Source organism: Nomascus leucogenys, chromosome 16 (assembly GCF_006542625.1).
Source record: "Nomascus leucogenys isolate Asia chromosome 16, Asia_NLE_v1, whole genome shotgun sequence".
NCBI classification, from domain to species: domain Eukaryota; kingdom Metazoa; phylum Chordata; class Mammalia; order Primates; family Hylobatidae; genus Nomascus; species Nomascus leucogenys.
The window spans coordinates 72,072,689-72,094,784 of NC_044396.1; the positions used below are offsets into that span (position 1 = coordinate 72,072,689).

Sequence of the window (22,096 nt, forward strand, 5' to 3'; positions counted from 1 at the left end):
TACCTCTCCTTTCCTTGCTTTGTTCTGATTGAAACCTCTGGTTATAATGTTTGGAGAAGGAAATCTTAGAATATTTCATTGGAGCTGAGTGATCTGCTGCAATGTGTTTCTTTGGGTGTGGTGGACAGCTATCTGTGTGACTGGCAGATTTACTGAATGTTTTGATTTGATAGGGCTGAAGCCTGCTGCCATATCTTTTCAAATTCCCCTGCACTCATGCCTTCTGTCTACAGAAGAGCTGCTTATACTCGTTTGGATAATCCACTGATCTTGTTTTACTTGACTTTGTAGGGTTAGGGTTTTATGTATACCCTGGGGCTTTTCCTCCTGTATTTCATCAACATTTACTAACCATTTTCCCAATGTCTTCTGTGTTCTGACAAATTAATCCAAGCTATAATGCTATGTAGATGGTAGTCACTTAATATGTTGACTATTCTTTTAGCATATACACTGAACGTATTGCCTATTCCATTAGGAATTTTAAGGAATTTCCAGTATGTGAATTTGTTAGTCTAAGAAAACATTCTTTACTAATTAGCATTTTGGTGGTAGACCGGTAGGGGAAGATATATTTTGGACCCTAAGCACAAATTAGTACATTCTTTAATTTTTATTGCAGGACCTTAACTTGAATATTTGTATAATGATCAAAGTATATGGAACTCCCTTTTATTGGCAACAGGAAAGAATTGTATATTAGACTGTGATTGGATATTTAAAAAAAGCTTAGTTGTCAAAAATTTTTTTATGAATGGTTGCTTGAAGGAAATATAGTTAATTTATTCCTTTAGATATACCATATTATATTGAAATAAAACCCAAGTATCAGAGATTTAACTATGTGAGTCATATTACTTTGAAAGTTTATGTAACTATGCTTTGCTGCATTCATCAGAGGCTTTTGCACTTAAAGCTACTACCTGAAAGCTATATTAATCTACCCCACTCATTCTATTCACAGAATTGAGTGATTATAGGAGTTATAGAACCCAACATCCCACTTGATACAGTTTTTCCTTTCTCCAGACTGAAAGGATGCAAACAGGATTGTTTGAAAATCTTCAGGCCTAGCTCCAGTCTAAAGCCTGATTGGCATATGCCTTACCAGATTATAGATGTTGTTTCAAAGAACAGACTAGTGCAGTATCTCTCAAAAGAACAGCATCCAGGACTGGGGGAAGTAGCATAACAGCAATTTAAAAATACTTGGGATTGGCCGGGCATGGTGGCTCACACCTGTAAACCCAGCACTTTGGGAGGCAGAGGTGAGCGGATCACAAGGTCAGGAGTTTGGGACCAGCCTGGCCAACATGGTGAAACCCTGTCTCTGCTAAAAAAAAAAAAAAAAAAACAAAACAAAAATTGGCCAGGCGTGGTGGCACATGCCTGTAATCCTAGCTACTTAGGAGGCTGAGGCAGGAGAATTGCTTGAACCCAGGAGGCAGAGGTTGCAGTGGGCCGAGATCGCACCACTGCACTCCGCCTGGGCGATAGAGCGAGACTCCGTCTCAAAAAACAAAAAACCTTGGGATTTAAATGAGCAATATGGAGTATTTTTTAAAGCATTCGAGGGGGGTCAGAGTTTCCAAGCTTTGTAAACTAAGAGATAGCTTGTACTCTGCTAGGTATAATCCCTGTCATGGTGGGAATTTTATCCGGACATTCCATTATCAAAGATCTTGAAATGGTAATAGTATGGAGATACTAGATAAATGTAATGTGACTTAAAATATCATTATAATTATAATTTTTAAAATACTCATACTCTTCCATTTGGGGGTAAATGACACCTAGAATAGTATTCTCATTCTTATTCCTCAAGAAGAATTAATATTCTTTTGAGTCCCATAATCAGTCATACCTAGTTTTGATTTGCAATTAGGTAACTTCAATTGATGTGTTTTTATTGTTGCCATTGGAGACATATATCTATAGTAGAGAAAATTATAGGAATTTAAAGCTTAACACATTTTGATAAGTGATCAGCATATAACAAGGAGTGTTTGCACTTGATTGGTTTCTTAGGAGTTGGACAGAAACAATCTTGAGCTGTCTCTCTTCTTCAAGAATATAAAAAAACAGTAGCTCAAATGTAGTATCATTATTAATGGAATCTTATTTAAAGAATGATATGTCATTACTATCTCTGTTTGAAAATGGCTTGGCCTGAAAGCCAAAGCCATTATAATTACATTAATGTTTAAAAAAAGCAATAATTGCCATTAATAGGTACGAATTATTTCTATATTGCAAAGATAGATTAATACTAGACATATCAAAATATGTTAATTACACTGAGAGGTCAAGATGAAATATGGGCATTGCAATGAATGAATTGTCATAAAGGCAAGGTTCAGCATCCATTCTTGATTGAAAAAATATTCTTAGTAAAAAGACAAGAAGTTTTAAAAGTTTAACATAACATATCTGAACTCAACTACCATTAATATTCTTAATGGTAAAATATTTCAGGCATCCCTAGTAAAATAATTGTTTTTAAACTACTACCCTATACGGTAAGAAAAAACACATTGGTTGCACACAATGCAGTTGTCAATTTGGAAAATCCAAGAGATTAAACTGAAAAAATATAAAGGTAGCAAGAATTCAGAATGGTGGTCCATTAATATATAAAATCAATATCTTTTCTATATTAAAAACGAATCTATCAGATAACAGTGTTGGAAAGAGTCCATTAATAATAGGAACTAAAAAGTTAACTAGAAATATACTTTGGGGTAACAAAGGCCATTTTACCCATGACACTGAATTAGAAACCATAAAAAAAAAAGATCAAGTCAGATTTCTGAACTTAAAAAAAAAATCTTAACCCAATAAATGAAATTGTTAGGCAAAAAACAAACTGGAAAGATACCAAGTATATATGAGTTAAAATTAACATATAAAGAGTTATTGTAGATCAATAAGAAAATGGGTAAAGATCATGAACAGGTATTTTGTTTAAAAAATTTAAATAGCCAACAAACACCAAATGTCACATTTTACTGGTTATGAAAAATCTGATTAAGATGCCAATCCCATTTTACCTGTAAAATCAGAATATATTGAAAACAACCTCTGTGATGGTGGAAGTGATGTGACCTGGTGCTTATATGAGATGCAGGTGGAAGTGGAAATCAGTGTTATTTTCTGTAGAGCATTGTGTACCTATATTTGAAAAACCTTAAAAACATGCATCTTGGGCTGTGTGAGGTGGCTCAGGCCTGTAATCCCAGCACTTTGGGAGGCCAAGGCGGGTGGATCACCTGAGGTCAGGAGTTTGAGACCAGCATGGGCAACATGGTGAAATCCCGTCTCTACTAAAAATGCAAAAATTAGCCAGGCATAGTGGCACGTGCCTGTAATCCCAGCTACTTGGGAGGCTGAGGCAGGAGAATCGCTTGAACCCAGGAGGCAAAGGTTGCAGTGAGCAGAGATCGTGCCATTGCAGTCCAGCCCTGGGTACAAGAGTGAGACTCTGTCTCAAAACAAACAAACAAACAAACAATGCATCTTGTTTTGCCTAGCAGTTCCACAATTGGAAATTTAGCCAAAATAAATAAATCTATATTAAAAGAGATGTGAATTAGGATGTTCATTGTGGTGTTATATGTATAAACGAAATTTGGAAACAACCTGTATTTCCAAATAAAGGTAGGTAAATAAGTTATGATACCGCTATATATATATTTTGTAAAAGGGCATTTACTGTCATCAGAATACACTTGAACAAGAAAAAATAACAAAAGATATATTCTTTTTGTTGTACTTTGTTGGAGTCTGAATTTTTCACTATTAAAACTCTTTGTTTTTGTAAGCAGAACAAGGTATTTTTAAAGTGGAAAGAAAGTGATGTGAAGCCCGATCTTGTAGAAATGCTTTCCTAAGATGCTTCTACCATGTCTGATCATGTCTATGTGGTTAAAATCCTGGCTCCTGAACTCACTAGCTTTGTGACTTGGGCAACTTCTCTGTGCCTTATTGTCCATCTGTAACTATGTATTAGAATTGTACGTACTTCAAAGAGTTGCTATGAGGAGTAAAGGAATTTATATGTGTACTTGAAGTAGTCTTTACATACTGCAAAGGCTCAATACATTTTATGGTGAATAAAGTAAGATGACTTTTTGGTGTGAACCATGGGAAAAATTCTACTCAGCTTTCGGTATCAGAAAAAGCTATGCATCTCCTGAAAGAATATGTTTTAGTTAATCTAAAAATGTAGTAAGCTTTAAAGCTTATTATGCTTCCTTCTTGCTTAGCTGCTAATTCATAAATTTTTAAGCCAAATTCATGGTTACCTTTACCAACCATACAGGACCAGATACATTTTCTCTGTGCTCATTTAACTCATTACTTTACTGTTTTATCACCAAAATTTCCCCTTATACTAGGATTGCTGGACCAAATATATGACACTCAGTTAAATTTTAATTCCAGATAAACAATGATTTTTTAAAAAATAGTGTTTTTCAACTATTGCATAGAACATACTAACATTAAAAATTATTTGCTGTTTATCTCAAATTAAAATTTAACTATAGTCCTGTATTTTACATGTGAAATATGGCACCGTTATCTGATCCATTATGTTCATTTATTATTTAGTTGCTTCAGATCCTTTGTGGGATAATACTGGGAAATGAATGAATGAATATATAAATGAACAAATGAATTTAAAAATATGCCCTGGGTAGAAGAAAACTTTGGAGATATTTTCTTAATCTCTGAGGGAAGGATTTCAGAATTTCTCCTCTGTAATGACCTAGTAATAGAATTGTAATCTACAATTTGTAGAATGGTCTTTTAAATTAATACAGAACATTCATTGTTTTTTTCCCCTCCATTTCTGCCTTTCTCCCTTTCTCCCTCCTTCTTTCCTTTCCCTTTCTTTCCCTTCTTTTTCTAAAAGTTTTTTAATGTTAAAAATTTTATTATTAATTATTATGGATACATAATAATTATACCCTTTCTTTTTTCTTCTTCATTTTCTTGTCTTCCATTTATCTTCCTTTCTCTCTTTTGCTTGTAGCTCTTCTTTCATTGATATCCCAATGAAAATGAACAATTTGGAAGAGTTTTAGATTCACTTATGTTAGGAAAAAGAAGAACTATGAGAAAAGATGAAAGGATTAGGGGTTATTCAACTCAATGAGGGGAAGTCTGAGTACAAAGTGGTTTTTCAAATTCTCTTGGATCACCAGTAGAAAGGTCATATATATTTGTTCTTTGTAGGCAATATAAGGCAACAAGAGTTTATGTGAACTTTATGTGACAAATATGGGAGGAACATATTATTGGCAAGGACATTGGGATTGATGATGATGCTAATTTCAGGTAAAATTATGAAATTTATCCACTTGGGAAATTCACTATGCAATTTATGTCCATAGAGAAGAGTCACAAAGTACATTCTGAAGTTCTCTCCCAAATATTTCAAGTCATTCTCTCCATTTACAGCATCTTCTAAAAAGTCTTTTCCTCGTCAGTTTGTATTTTAGAGTGAAATGCATGATGCTCTAGGGAATTAATTACTTCCTGACAATACTAATCCATGTTGGCTTATTTGCCTGTCCTAAATGATTACATATATTTTATTTTCAGCCTTTTCAAAAATGTCCCTGTTCTCTCTGTTTCTAGGTGGCTGCTACACCCCATGTAAAAAGCAGAAAATAAAATGAAGATTTTCCAGTGCAAGATGCGGTACTGGTTGCTTCCACCTTTTTTGGCAATTGTTTATTTCTGCACCATCGTCCAAGGTCAAGGTAATTGAAAACTTTGAGAATCATTAGGGTCTGGGACTCTAGCCTTCTTATTTCTGATTATCATTTTTATTTTATTTATCCTAACAATATGTTGGCTTTTACTGGGTTTTACTAACTGTTTGATGAGGATTACAACCTCATCAGTGACTGAGCATAGTGATTTTGTGGCAATTGGTTAAATAGGTCATTCTTTTTTTTTTTTTTTTTTTGAGACGGAGTCTTGCTCTGTAGCCCAGGTGTGATCTTGGCTCATTGCAACCTCTGCCTCTCAGGTTCAAGCAATTTTCCTGCCTCAGCCTCCCAAGTAGCTGGGACTACAGGCATGAGCCACCATGCCCGGATAATTTTTGTATTTTTAGTAGAAACAGGGTTTCACCATATTGGCCAGGCTGCTCTTGAACTCCTGATCTCGTGATCTGCCCGCCTTGGCCTCTTGAAGTGCTGGGATTACAGGTGCGAGCCACCATGCCTGGCCTATTCTTAAAGTGCTTCTGAAAAGCCTGTGCAAGTTTAATCAGTGAAAGTCAAATTTTTATGTTACAATATCAGTTATATTAATAATGCTCTATTAATTAAATTACTTTGTGAATAGAGCCCTATTTTTACAGCTCTGTTAATAAAGAGCTGTAATGTGAGTGTATGTATCCTAATCATGTCTTGTCTCTTACACAATGTACAGGATATTTCTATCATTTCATACCTGGTCCTTGATTTTGCTCCTTTTCTTAAAAACTCAGCACACAGTCTGAATGTTATAAGGGCCTGACAGAGCCTGCCAATATGCCATTTCAAGCATTCCTAATGATTTCTAGCTTTGTTTTAATTAAACGTAATTTGTAAAATCTACTCTGCATTTCTGGGATTGGAACTTTTATTTTTGATTTCCATTCATTTTTATAAAGTAAGTCTGGGGTTGAAAAACTGCTACCTGTGGGCCAAATCTGGCCCACTGCCTATTTTTATAAATAAAGTTTTACTGGAACACAGTCATGCAAATTTGTTTACATGTTGTCTGTGGCTTCTTTCATGCTACAGTGATAGAATTAAATAGTCATGACAGAGACTGTGTGTCCCACAAAGCCAAAAATATTTATGTGAAAAAAATGTGATAACTTCTGAAGTAAATATGCACAACTGTGCAAAGTGATATTATTAGACAAACACAGGAATCTACAGAGACTGAAGTGTTGGTGATGAAATATTATTTATCAGCTGAGCAAGGAATTGTAAGTGTGATAAAGTGATTTTAGGAATTGCTAATGTCTAATGTTTGGCATTGAGGGTTGTAGAAAAGATCAATCACCACACACTGTTTCCTTTAAGGGAGGCATACCTGTTTGGAAAAGAATGGAACTTGTCTTTTTGCATCCACAAATTGCTATTATACACCTGGAGTTAAGGAACTGTATTTCCAACTACTTCACTGAACACACAGCAAATTGTTTGGTAGACACATTCTGCTTATGTTATTTATGTTGATGAAATAATGCTTTCAGCTATGGCAATTAGGAAATTCTAGATCACTTGTCTTCTAGACTCCAGGATACAAGACACAGATCCTTAGAAACAAAGGGCGGGCAAGTTGCTAAGCCCTCCAGAGTTGCTATCTCAGTCTAGCATAATTCAGAAGTGGTCATTTGTGGAATAACTGATCATATATAGCTCTTACGGGATACTTTCAAGGATGCTGTCTATTGGATAGACAAAAAAAAAAAAAAAAAAAAAAGACATACGGGAAATTAATTCTTGCTCCTTAATTGCTAATCCACAGAATGTGCTTTACCATTTAGTTTCTCCATGGAATATTTTATGAAAAATGTTCCCTCTCCAGGACCTGTGAACCTACATTGGCTCAAATAACTGTTTAAACCTGGATTATTCCAGCATCTTCTTTTCAAGACAAGTTGTTAAATGAACTAGAATACAGAAAAAGTAATGTGATGGCTGTAGGAGAAAAATGCGTACAGCAATAACAGAGTGATGGGATCCACACTTTCTTAGAAATTTCACAGTAAATATGTACCTGATTCTAGCGATGTTTGTTTTGGACGGTTACAGGAAGGAGCCACTGAAGGTAATATAACTGTCGTTTTAAAAACCTCAACGCATAGAAAATTGGAGACTTCGCATAGGGGCTACTTTAACTTTATAAAGACCTCTGTGTTCACACGTTGACACATATTTCTTGCTGTTAGTAGCCAAACACATTAGAAAAGTTGAGAATATTTTCCTTACAGCTGTTTTCAGCATCTTTATAATGGATCATGAAATTACAACATACGAGGTTCTAAACCACATTAAAAAAAATCCTTGTAGCATATCCTACAGTAAAAGTCTCTCAAAATTTAATTGCTCTGATTTATACAACATTTAGGCAGTACATTTAACTGAAAAAAATGACTAACATAAAAAGCTAAAGTTTTTGTATTTTATTTTATTTGTTGAGCCAGAGTCTTGCTATGTTGCCCAGGCTGGAGTGCAGTGGTGCGATCATGGCCTCCACGTCCTGGGCTCAAGTGATCTTCCTACCTCAGCCTCCTGTGTAGCTGGGACCATAGGCCCATGCAACCATGCTCAACTGATTTTTGTATATACTTTTTAGAGATGGGTTTTTGCCATGTTGCCCAGGCTGGTCTCAAACTCCTGGGCTCAACGAATCTGCCTGCTTTGGCCTCCCAAAGTGCTGGAATTACAGACGTGAGCCACTGCACCCCACCAATAATCAAAAAAGAATTTTTTTGTTTTTAGATTACTTGAATAGCCAAATACTTCTCTGCTGTTTAAAAATCTTTTAAAAATAAATATAATTGGTTGCCCTATCAACTTAGCATCCTAAAATATGTTTTAAAAAGGTAAAAACTCTCAGTGTGATTCATGCTGCATTATCTTTATCAGCCAGAAATTTTTGGTTGCAAATAAAATAAATTTTCTCTGGTCAACTAAGCAAAAATGTATTCACCAGTAGGTAATGCAGTAGCTCATATAATCAAAGTAAATAATCAAGCTTTGAAAAGGATAGGAATCTGGGAAACCCTCTGGGATAGAGTCTGTAGAAACCAGTGACCATTTTCCTTAGGGCATGTCATTGGAATGACTGGAGCTATTTTCCATCCTTGCATCACTGGAGTCAAGTTTCAGATTCTTGGGAGAGTCTGCTTGACCTGGTTTGAGTGATTTTCCCAGCCTTTAGCCAGAGAAGGATGGCTGGCCCTGTGCAGTGGGGGAGGCAGTGTTCTTCCTTGGAAGAAAACCAAGATGCTGTCATATAAGGAAGAGGAGATGCGATTATGGGTAGGGAAGAATACAAGATGTCCATTTCAGTGTCCCTGTGTAAAAACTAGTGTTTTAATAAACAAATGTGAATATTTTATTAAAATAAGTATCTTTACGTAGATTGTCACTTGACAAAACCGTAAGCGTTCAAATTCAGATGAGAAGAAAGGAAGGAAGAAAGGGACAGCCAAAAGTCAACTCTTTAATAAATAGATTATGAAATAGAATTTCCTAAATGCTTGATGATAGTGAGGCTTCAATGGCATGAGATAAACATTTCTCTCCTGCCTATGAGCCTCTATGGGAATGATTGCAGTGGTATTCTTTGAGCTTAAAGAAAATCTTCCTTCACAAACAATGCACAACACAGCACAGCAGAACAAAAATGCGCCTACACTTTCAGTAACAAGCCTAACCCTGCAGCGGAGTGGAAGATAATGGGTAGCCGCTCCTCAGTCTTCACCCTCAGTCTCCCTTTGGGATGATGTTTATATATTCACAGATCTTATATCAGGCTTAATCTCATGTGCAGTCTCATCTTTTATACTTCACCATGCAAAGGATGAGTCTGCTGGTTTCTTCTGGGCTCTTGGTGTGTGCTGGAAATCAAACTTTACACTTGATGTTTGTCTTTTTTAAAAGATTAGGATTTGAACTGACATAAATTAATTTTTGAGTCAAGTTCATGCAAGCATTTATAATTATTAATGGAAGTTAAGTATATGTTTTTTAAAAAAGTACTTCCTTTGTGCTTGCAAACAGAAAATCATGGGTCTGGTATAACATGTACACAAAGTTTTGTTCTATGAGATAAGAGCAATTATTCCTCCATGGCACTTAAAGCGTTTCTGTCAATCCTGCTGCCCTTGCTTTGGCTCCAGTCCCAGTGCCTTCTAAAAGGGGGAAAAAAGCTAACTTTGAAATCCACAGCTGTGACCTCAGGTCTCTTTCTTTTTTAACTAGCATTTCTTCTTTTCAATATTTTTTACCCTAAAGGCAAGAACCTAAAGAAAATGTGAATGTTATGTTTAACCAAGATCTCCTTTTAATGACCGTGAGGGTATTTATGCTTCTATAGGCAATAGATGTGGTCTGTTGATAAAAGGTAATAATGATATTGCTTTTGGCTAGCAGTTGTAATGGGACTATAGACAGTTGAATCATTTGTAAATTAATAAAAGAGTTGAGTATTGATGGATTTGGTTGTTGCATATGCTTCAACAGTTTTACACTTTGTTTTCTTGAGCAATTGAATGGAAGCCGATGCCACTCTTGGTTCTAGAACACCATCCAGATTACCCGAACATGGTCCACGTTGCCCTCATTTTCTACTGGAGATTTGGAAGCCAAATCTTAGTCTATTGACTAAGAGATGTTGAGGGCTATAAACTCAGATGACATTTAAAGAATAGTAGCATGGATAGAAAATTTAATAATTTTTAACCTAGGAATCCTGAATATTGTTTGCTGTTTTGAGATGTCAACACACCTGGAGTGCTAATGGAATCATTGACTCTCTTGGAATTTCCTAGATTGAAGTCTCCATCCTATTTGTACTTTTCCACTTGATGGTTCCCCAGACAGCTTTCTTTCAGCAGCTCATTCATGCAAAAACTAGGGCAATGACATTTACTAGTCCACTGACTTGATTTTACTCAGAAACTTGCATATATTTTTAATATTTAAAAATTCTTACTTTTAATTTTCTTCCATAATAATAACCTATCTATTAATAAATTTTCTTCTCAGGTTGATGACTAAGAAAAATAGTAACAGTTTTCTGTTCATCCAAATGTTAGGTTCAGGCACCTTCCTCTTCCATTGGAAAAAAGTTATTCTTATGATAAATTTGTGCTTTCTCATTAGCCAGAGAAATGTAAACTCTTTCTTCCATTCATGTCACGTTGAGAACAGGAAGCTAATGTTTTTATTCTGCATGGCTAGCATTCTCTACTTAGAGATAGTAAAGGACAAATAGAAAGAAAATCTGTTCTTAAGATTGTGTCTTTCAGTGCTTACTGATTTCAGATGCTTTCATCTGATTTCATACTGATTTCAGTTTGTGGAGTAGTAAATTCTTCACTCATCTAGCTCAATGAAGAGTGACTTCTTCTTCTTTTTTTTTTTTTTGAGATGGAGTCTCACTCTGTCTCGTCCAGGCTGGAGTGCGGTAGCCTGATCTCGGCTCCCTGCATTCTCTGCCTCCTGGATTCAATTAATTCTCCTGTCTCAACCTCCCGAGTAGCTGGGACCACAGGCGTGTGCCACCACACCTGGCTAATTTTGTGTTTTTAGTAGAGATGGGGTTTCACCATGTTGGTCAGGCTGGTCTCAAACTCCTGATCTCAGGTGCTCCACCCGTCTTGGCCTCCCAAAGTGCTGGGATAACAGGCATGAGCCAGCATGCCTGGCCGAGGGTGACTTCTTAATATGAATCATCTTTCAAAGAAACAGTGCATTTCATCTGGGGTCAGAGATTGTCCTTCATCAGTATGTGAACTTGGGCAAGTGCCTTAGTTGCACCTTGGTTCCTTTATCTATAAAATTGGAATAGCAATGTATGTTTTGAAGATTAAGTGAGCTTTTAAGCTGAATCATTACATGAAGTAGGGGAAAGGGAACAAATATTTATTGACCCCCCTATTATAATGCATTATATTCATGATATCCATTATCCTGTTTAAAGTTGTCATCTCTCCTTTGCAAAAAGTATTGCCATCACCTTTTCTAAAAATAAAGAAACTCAGATTTTGGAAGAAACAATAACCTGCTCAAGGTTATTAGCTAAGTGGTAGAACCGGGAATGAAACTATCATCCAATGCCATGTTATACTCCATGCCTGTGTAGGAGAATGTTTGTTTCTTTTCTCTACACTCCGTTTTTGAAAATGAGAAAGAGAGACTGGGCTTAAAAGTGGATAAAAAAGGCTAACTTTTCTATGAAGTATTAACTTTTCTAACAAAGTAATTTAGAGAGTATGTAATAAAAACATTCTTAGCTTTTTTGAAATACTGGAACATTAGTGTTCCAGAAATGTGTTTTGAAGTTTGAATGACCTACACAAAAAGTAATACAGATCTACTCATTTTTGTAAACTGTCAGAAAAGATAAAACATTCTGGGCTGATTCATGACCATGTGCTTTGTATCTTTCTGACAGGTATAAATCAGCTATCCTTGAAAACTGGATCCAAGTTTATAAAACACAATTATCTTTTACTTGGTCCTGAATGCCTTTATAATCATTTTCTCAAATGTTTTTAAATGAATATCTTATTACCATAATATATCCATAATAGCCCTCTCAAATTATCATATAATCAAAAATATTGAATTACCAAAGTGAAAACCCTAAGGACAAACAACAGGTCTCAGTAGAGTAGATTATAGAAGCTTACATGTTTCAAGGAGAAAAATTTATCCTTGTAACATAATGAAAGCATTTTACAAAATTGGCTTCAATTATTAAACTAGGCTAGAGTATTACATTCTAACATTTGGTCTTAGTTCTTTGTCATAAGGTCACTACTGTTTGACAAATGGATATCCCTTGGGTAAGAAACAAATGCCCTTAGGTTTGTGTTATCTTGCAAACTGATCAGTTCATTAGTGGGTTGTAAAAAATAATATATATTATGGCCAGGCGCGGTGGCTTATGTCTGTAATCCCAGCACTTTGGGAGGCCGAGGCGGGTGGATCATGAAGTCAGGAGTTGAAGACCAGCCTGGCCAAGATGGTGAAACCCTGTCTCTACTAAAAATACAAGAAAATTAGCTGGGTGTAGTGGCACGTGCCTGTAATCTCAGCTACTCGGGAGGCTGAGGCAGAGAATTGCTTGAACCCAAGAGGCAGAGGTTGTAGTGAGCTGAGATCGTGCCACTGCACTCCAGCCTGGGCAACAGAGTGAGATTCCATGTCAAAAAACAGATGTATATATATTATGTATTTTGAGGCTGATGAAGTCTTTTGTGTGTATTTTTATTATACTACTTTGACTTTCTGATTTAACAAATAGAAGCTTAAATGTTACAATGTTTACATCATTTTTGTTTTTCCTTTTCAGTGGCTCCACCCACAAGGTTAAGATATAATGTAATATCTCATGACAGTATACAGATTTCATGGAAGGCTCCAAGAGGGAAATTTGGTGGTTACAAACTTCTTGTGACTCCAGCTTCAGGTAAAAACAATTGACTGTGTTTTGTAGAGTATTAGCAACTTTTCATGCATAGGCAACTAAAAACATGTAGTGCCAAGCATTGCGTTAGGATTTTTTGAAAGCTTTTGGTTTGTTTAATCTTTGAGTGTCCAATAGTTTTGACTAGTTGAATAAACTATTATTAATTAACTCAATAGAATAATATTCAGCATTATACATTAAAATTGTAAAGGCCAAGTGGACATTGTGAAAATAAGTGATAAGGCAGGAAAAACATAAGTTGAACACATTTTTTGATCATGAATAGTTATTTAAGGATGCTTTAAATTAAGCATCTTTATTTTAAAGAGGATACTTAAATGATGCTTAAAGATACTTTATTATTTAAAGAAGCTTTAAATTACGTGTCTTTAAATAATTATCTTTCAACATCATTTGGTTGAATTTTTCTTTCTCATATTTTATGTTTTTATTATATGAATATAATAAGCTAAGATAATACAGACCATGTAGGGAAATTGCCTCTGCTACATGGTTGTTATGAAGACGAAGATGGGATCAACAACTGGATTGCTTGAGTTCAAAACTCGATTCTGTCACTTATAAGTAGTGTGATTCAGGCAAGTTAATCACTCAGTGCCTCAAGTTTCGTCTATACAATGAGCAAACAATATTTGTACCCACCCTATGGAGTTTTCTATGAATTTGCAACTCAAGGTTGATCTGGGATCAGCAGCATTGGCATTACCTGAGAGCTTGTTAGAAATGCAGAATACTGGGCTCTACCCTCGACCTCTTCAACCAGCGTCTGAATTTTAAAAAGATCCCCAGGTGATTCCTATGCACATTAAATTTGGGAAGTACTGGTTGTGAAGACTAAAATAAATATAAAGCCCATAGAACAGTGGTGCCATATAGTAAGTGCTCAGTAAATGTTACCTATGATTGTCATAAAGATGCTCTCAGGTCCCATTACTTTTCCAAGGATCTATTTTCACACAGTACATAGTAAGTACTTAATAATACATATTTGTATAATATATATTTATGTAAATATAATAATTATTTTTTCTTTTTATTGGTGATAAAGAGGGTTATATGGAGCTATAGTCCTTTCAGTGGTAGATCTTTTCCTAAAAGATACAGTGAAGGAGACAGATGCTGTATTGTTCATTAATGTGGACGTCTGACTCAACAGTTGATGTAAACATTCAAACAAGACAAGCAGATGAAACACCTGGTTCTTGCTTGGTCACCAAAAGGCCATATATTTTATTTATTTTTTAATTTTTTAAATTTTTTGAAACTGAGTTTCGCTCTTTGTTGCCCAGGCTGGAGTGCAGAGGTGCGAACTTGGCTCACTGCAACCTCTGCTTTCTAGATTCAAGTGGTTCTCCTGTCTCAGCCCCCCGAGTAGCTGGGATTACAGGCGCCCACCACCACGCTTGGCTAATTTTTGTATGTTTAGTAGAGATGGGATTTCACCATGTTGGCCAGACTGGCCTTGAATTCCTGACCTCAGGTGATCCACCTGCCTCAGCCTCCCAAAGTGCTGGGATTACAGGTGTGTGCTGTCATGCCCGGCCTGACATATCTTTCATTAAGAAATATTATCCATAGACTCATTAGAATGACTTCTGGTTGAGCAATGCCAGATGTCCACTTTTCCCATGGTGGCGTACAGAAGTGACTTGCTTATGGAAAACAATATTCTCAAACCTGGTTCAGAGTTTTCATTTTGGAGTGTGACTCAATTTTGAAATTTCTTTGATTTTTAAAAATATAGCTTTTTTTTTAAAATAAGCTATCATGGGAAATTTAAATTTAAAAGATTCTTGAACATTTATGATTCTAAAGATCAAAATACAAGTTACTATTTTTTGGTACCTCTGAGAATCCCTCATGTCTGATCTTGAAAGGTAATTTTTTTCCTTCAAGTGATTGGTAGCTTAACTTTTTCTGATTAATTGCTGATAATACCAAGCTATTAAGTACTCCCAAGCGTTACTGAGGAATCATAGAATTGTAGAGTGACTTGGGTAGCCTCTGAAACAAACCTTCATCTGAATCCTTCAATCTTCTCTTGAAGAGTGCACCCAAGAAGTAGATATCTAGTTCTTGCTTAGACATCTCCCATGACAAAATAAAAATTGGGAATGAAAGCAAATTATTTCTTCATAAATGCTAGGTTTATTTTCCACAGTGTCCTTACTGCAGCAACCCAAGACAATCAGTCTTGACAATCTGGTATCTATTTGATTAAACATAGTAAATAAAGAGTAATAAATACATTTAGCCGTAAAATTTTTATAGCTGTTTCAACACTATGAGATAAGGTGCAACTATTGTTTATGCCAGCCTTTCTGAAAGCGTGTTCCATGGTATTCTGTAGGATGCTAATAGCTGTTATGCAGCTAAATAGTTTAATGGTCAAATAAATTTGGGAAATGCTGGTTTTAACAGAGTTTAAAGCTTTTTTCATTTGTTTCAGGAATCTCAACGCCTTTAATAAAATAATACACTCCATAACTCTTAAAGAGGGACTCTAATATACAGGGTTTGTTTTTTGAGAAACTTTTTTTTAGTGAAACACACATTGTGAAAGATATATTAGGTGCACTTTGTAGTAGATGAGTTTTAAGTGACAGAAGTTCCTAAAGCCAGATTTAACATCTTGAACATAAATGCACATAGGAAATGGGTTTTGGCAAGAGAAAGACTCCATTTTGCCCTCCAGGAGCAGGCAGCACAGATAACAGCAGCATCAAATTTCAGATTTAAAAATATTAATTTTATTGGCATATGATTAATCTGTATTATGTTTGACTAATTCAGCAAATTTCAGTCTTTTCTTGCTGGTACTGCTAGAGAGATAGAAGTTTTAAATTAATTTTCCTTTTCTCAGACACAGTAATTGCAGGCAAAAATTAGAGAAGAAAAGTAAACTTTGGAATTCTGCATAAGAGTTGAGTATTTAATCATCAGCACTTTCAAGAAAGCCTTAGATATCAGTCTAATTTGTTGGAGAGGTAATGGGATTTTGAAATCTTTTCATGAACCAAGCCAACTTTTAAGTAGCCAGTCAATGAGTGGTTCCTTCGGCATTCTGAGCCATTTGTCGTCAGATTTAAGATAATTAAATTGCTCATGTTTCAAGCATGCTTTGACTCACTTTAGAGAGGCCGTAGAAAATTTCCAGTGTAAATAATTACCTTCGGCCTGCCCATATCTCCCCCCTCACATTTTTTTTTTTTTGAGGCGGAGTCTCGGTCTCTCACCCAGGCTGGAGTGCAGTGGCGAGATATCGGCTCACTGCAACCTCCGCCTCCTCAGTTCAAGCGATTCTCCTGCCTCAGCCTCCCGAGTAGCTGGGACTACAGATGAACACCATCACGGCTGGTTAATTTTTTGTGTTTTCAGTAGAGACGGGGTTTCACCACGTTGGCCAGGCTGGTATCAAACCCCTGACCTCAGGTGATCCACCCACCTCGGCCTCCTAAAGTGCTGGGATTATAGGTGTGAGCCTCTGCACCTGGCCTCCTCCTTCACTTTTAAGTGAAATTCTTTCCTCGAAGAGTATATCTGATGCTGAGGGCTTGCTGTCTTGTAATCTTGTACTATGGCTTTTCCTACTATATAAAAGCAGTAGTGTGTTATGATGAAATATTTTTGTGAATTTGGTTTTCTGTAATTTCGACAATTGTTAGTTATCTAATGTAAAAAGAGTACAGCTAAAAAGGAAGATGGAAACTATATTATAATTAGGTGCAATACACATATGCACCATTGTATGTATTTTTAAATGTCTTTACCTCTTGATATATGTAAAAAAAAGTGATGTACACTCAAAATATATACACTTTAAAATATATACAATAAAACACATTTCAAAAAATGCCTTCACTGTTTAACACCGTGATTGCTAACTAATAAAGTTTCTTAATGTACACAGTGAACCTTATTTCTTAGAACTGATTTATTTTTCTCTTTTATTATAGGTGGAAAAACTAACCAGCTGAATCTCCAGAACACTGCAACTAAAGCAATTATTCAAGGCCTTATGCCAGACCAGAATTACACAGTTCAAATTATTGCATACCATAAAGATAAAGAAAGCAAGCCAGCTCAAGGCCAATTCAGAAGTATGTATTTACAGTTCTCAAAGTACCTCTGCAGGACTCTGTCCCAGCCTTGGATTTGAGTCTGTGATATATATTCCACAACTTAAAATTCTAGATTTTTCAGATTTATAGAGATCCTAGAAGACCTTCAGTCTTACCTTCAATGAATTCCTCTGATCTCTAATACTTTCCTAGCCTTCCCTTTCCCCATTTTGCTGTATTCCTACTTATCTTTTATGCTTTAGTTTCCAATGAACTTCTTAACATTGGCTCCTGAACCTTACCCAGACATCTCTCCTATGTGACTTCTTAGCATCTAGAGCTTCCCTTCTGGTACTATAACACCATGTTGTAATTGCTTATTTACTTCTCTGTGACCCCTAGAAGCCTGCAAGTTTTGCAAAGACTGTAACTCAATGATTTTTATTTCTCATTGTATCACAGTTGCATATTATAGGCCTGGCATATAATGGGCGCTCTATAAATATGAATGTCTGAATGGATAATGCCTGCATCTCCTCTGTAGGATCCCCAGAAAGTGCCAGTCCAGCCTCTACTAAAACAGCCTACACAACAGGGAATTTAATTCTTTCCAATTGTTAATCAGTTGACATAGGGACTGTTCTATGCCAGTCTCCATAATAAGCTGATTTGTCAACAAATACAATGTGATAAATATTGGAGAGAGTACATATAGGACCCTGTGAAGAGAGGTACTCTCTCTGCCCCAGTAATGGGCTGTGGAGAGGATAAGCATGGGAAAGCTTCATGTTTGAGCCAGTTCTCAAATAGTAAATTGGGCATTTGTAGAAAGGATAGGGTGTGCAGAGGACATTCTAAGCGGGAACGAAAGCTCTGCGATGGTCCAATCAATGTCCACACAGTTCCTTAGGAAGCATTTCCTTAGATTGAGTTTAAAAATGGTCCACACAGGCTGGGCCCATTGGCTCATGCCTGTAATCCCAGCACTTTGGGAGGTCAAGGCGGGCGGATCACTTGAGGTCAGGAGTTCGAGACCAGCCTGACCAACATGGAGGAACCCTGTCTCTACTAAAAATACGAAATTAGCCGGGCATGGTGGCGCACACCTGTAATCCAAGCTACTTGGGAGGCTGAGGCAGGAGAATCGCTTGAACCCAGAAGGTGGAGGTTGCGGTTAGCCGAGATTGCGCCATCGCCCTCCAGCCTGGGCAACAAGAGCAAAACTCTGTCTCAAAAACAAAAAATAAAATAAAAAATAAAGATCCACACAGGCCCTGATTCTTCTGTCTCTCAGGAGACATTCATTCATTCTTTTTTTTTTTCTGTTGAACAAATGTATGCCACATGCCTACTAAGTGCCAGACTGTTTTCTAGGCACTTGGGCACTTGACAAATCCCTGCCCCTGCGGATCTTATATTCTAGTGACCAGAGACTACAGCAACACTCTCTTCCTGAAAGTGGTGTTTCAAATGTGAAGGATGAAAATTTTGTATTGTGAATGCAAACAGAAGAGGCCTAGCTTAGTTAACTTTCTGTTACTTCATTGCTAAAATAGACTCTTTTTAAAAACCCAATTTATTATTAAGGACAATTTAAAGCATAATAAAAAAACATCAGAATAGTATTATGAACCCCTAAGTAGCTGTCATCTGGCTTCAGCAATTAGCTGCTCAGGGCCAGTCTTATTTTTTCTGTCCTTCAAACCCTTTTCCTTATTATTTTTTGAGCAAATCACAGACATCATTTCAAGTAGATTAATTTTTTCTAAATTTTAAACAATAGCTTTTAAAATCCTACTATAAGATGAATCCATAAATCTGTGAGGTGGTGGGTCTGGAACTTTGTGTGCAGCAATGTTCTATCTAGATTTTTTACAGCACTTCCCTCCCTTTTTTCCCTTCCTCCTCTTGGTAATGTTTTGTGAGACATATAGGCTGGTGCAAAAGTAATTGCAGTTTTTGCAATTACTTTAAATTGGAAAAATCGCAATTACTTTTGCACCAACCCAATATTTTGTGAATATTTTAAAAATTTAAAAGAAAACACAACTTGGTTAAGTTACGTCTTGAAACTTCTGAACAAAGACATTTGGCAAATTCACCTGTCAGCAGGACATACACATGTTGTAAATGTTACATTCTTTTGAGATTCACTTTGTCTGGGAGCTTTGGAAAAGGTTTTTATGTTATTTTTGGTTTAAATCAGCCTTCTGTCTCATTTTACTGGCACTGTACTTTAGTTTCTGGCCTCCAACATTCTTGCATGAGTTGCTGAAATACCTTCAGTTACAGTTTGTGAGAAGCAGTAAAAGGGATAAGGAGAAAAGATTCATCTTTCTCTAGTCTGAGGTTTTACAATTGATTATTTCAAACATTCCACCGATTGAACAGCAGAAGAAACACAGAGAGTCATATAAATCTTCCCAGGCTACTTCTTCAAAACACATAAAAGGAAATTCATTTGTTTCCATCTTGCTTAACTCTGCTAAGATAACTGTAGAGAAACAACATAACTTTTAGCTAGATAAATAATATGCAAGCGTGTATGTTTTTAGCTGTGTTATTTTTATTGGCAGGATAGAGGGATTTGTTCTGCCCAAATAGCAGTTTGTAAGAATAAAATGAAAATTGCTTGGATCGCTTTCTTTTCCCTTTTGCATTTCAGTTATATTCTTGCTCTCTGTGAGATGGAGCTAAAGCCTAGTCTCCCCTTCCTAGAAAACTTTCGTGGTTGGATCCAGGAAAGTGGTGATCAAGATAAAGCCTTGTGGCTATAGGTTTGCATTTAGTGCAGGGATTTGCATTCTTTATGAGTTCATATTTTGATATACAGTAAAACATAAGACATGATCTTTGAATTTTTAAGACAGAAAGGAATATCTGATCTAATAGGTATTATGATTCCAAATTTGCCACAAGCAATTCAACCACTTCCAGCCTTGGTTTCTTCACCTGCAAATGAAGGTGATAATATGCCTATTACTGTGCAGATGAGCTTACTTCACCACGTAGTAGAGCATGGTAGCTATTGTTGTCGTAAGAAATACCATTTTGCTTGTAACAATCTATTTTCCAACTGTTTTTGCCCCTACATGAGGAAGACATATATATCTTATATATATAAGTGGCATAGTGGATCAGCTTCCATAATGTCTGTTATTTTTTCTTGTTTATTTATAGACTGCTTTTATAGCTCTGTGTTTTAATTTAGGACCTTTAAATATGGAGGGTACTTCTTCAATGATTAGGAGAGACACAAGATGGAAATAAAGGTTTTATTACTTACAGGTCCTGGGAGTTACATTGTATGCCTGGAGGCCACACCCATGGAGGTCAGGGAGCACATGAAGTGGGGGTACCCATAAGCCAAGGTCTTTATTGGGGTCTAGGGCATTATCCCCGGGTTTCTCTGAGGAGAGTTTTAATTGGGGGATTTAAAGTAAGCAGGCATGAGTTCCAGGAGGTCACACTGTGACTGAGAGGCAGTCATTGTGGCATATCTGCATAGTCCATGCAGAGAATGAGGGTCAGTGGGGCCAGTGAGGTAGGCTGTATGCAGCTCTCCCATAGGGAAGTAGAAGGTAGAAATAGATCTAGGAGAGAATAATGAATAATAAGAGTAACTCCCGAGTAGAGACCGGCAGAAACTCCACTGGAAAGGTGACATTTGAACTAGACTTTGAAAGATGGGCAGGGAGCAGTTGTTTAAGGCAGATATCTGGATTAACCGCATTTAGGAACTAGTGCTTTAGGGTATGTTGTAGGACTAGAAACTGTGTCAAGGGTGACTGAGCCTGTTTCTAGTACGAGTAAGCCCAACTTATATTTAAAATGGATGCTGAGGCAACATAAAATTTATAAGAATTCACCACATTCTATGTTGGAAAATTTTTTCTCTTTTAAATGTGTTTTGTCAATCTTTGCCTGCAACTTCCTGCCTTTCTTTGGAAGTCTGACTCAAAAGGGAAGTTTCTCCAAGTCTCTACCTCTGAATTTATTACTAGTCTTTCCTAGAGCTATTTCTACCTCCAGCATCACTCAGCATGATCATTCTCATATTAAAGTTGCAGACATATTTTTTTTTTAGAAAATGCAGGTAATTTGGGGTGACAGCCCATGTGTGGGTGGGGTTGAAGATACAGATTTGGAAGTTATCTATGAAAAGGTGAGAATTTAAATTGTGGGATGGTAAAATTACAGGGGGGTGTAGAGAGACACAAAGCAACCTTAGTATATGATTGTGTTTCATGAATAGTAATAGAGAAAGAGCCCAAAGAATGAGAATGAAAAGGAGTGGTCAAAAGGAGAAAACCAGGATAAAGCTATTCTAAAAACTGAGAAAGAAAAGAATTTAAGTGTGTGTGTGTGTGTGTGTGGTGGTAGTGGGGGTGCTCCAAAGTGCCAATGCTTATAAAGAAGTCGGTGAATGAAGTTTTTAAAAATTTATACATATCAGGATCAAGGTATCTTACATTTTTATTTTTAAAATCTTTTAAAATTTTGTTTTATATCCTAGGATTTAATCTCTGGGTAGCAGAAAGCCAAGGAAGGTTTCTAAGAAAAGGAATAATAGAATTGGAGTGACATGACCTTGGCAAATGACAAATCTCAAACCATTTCAGCAAAGGGATGGAAGACAGTGGAAAGAAAGAGGAGGAGGATATGATAAAGACAGGATGAATGGAACAATATCCTGGAGAAGGCAGCAAGGGTGGTTCAGAGGAAATCATTGCTTCCTCTATGTAGCTTACCCTTTAATACATTTGCTGATTTCCATGAAATGAATGTAGCAA

At 36.4% G+C, this 22,096-nt stretch overlaps 1 protein-coding gene across 1 annotated transcript in view; it reads left to right on the plus strand.

The window, feature by feature from the left end:
* The window catches only part of COL14A1 (collagen type XIV alpha 1 chain), a 243,649-nt gene that overhangs the window by 16,576 nt on the left and 204,977 nt on the right, over positions 1-22,096 (plus strand). Inside the window, exons 2-4 of the mRNA XM_003256159.3 lie at positions 5,644-5,768; positions 13,105-13,221; positions 17,199-17,342. Coding sequence (XP_003256207.1) covers positions 5,681-5,768; positions 13,105-13,221; positions 17,199-17,342 — 349 coding nt within the window. The 5' untranslated portion in view covers positions 5,644-5,680. The remainder of the gene's footprint in view (positions 1-5,643; positions 5,769-13,104; positions 13,222-17,198; positions 17,343-22,096) is intronic.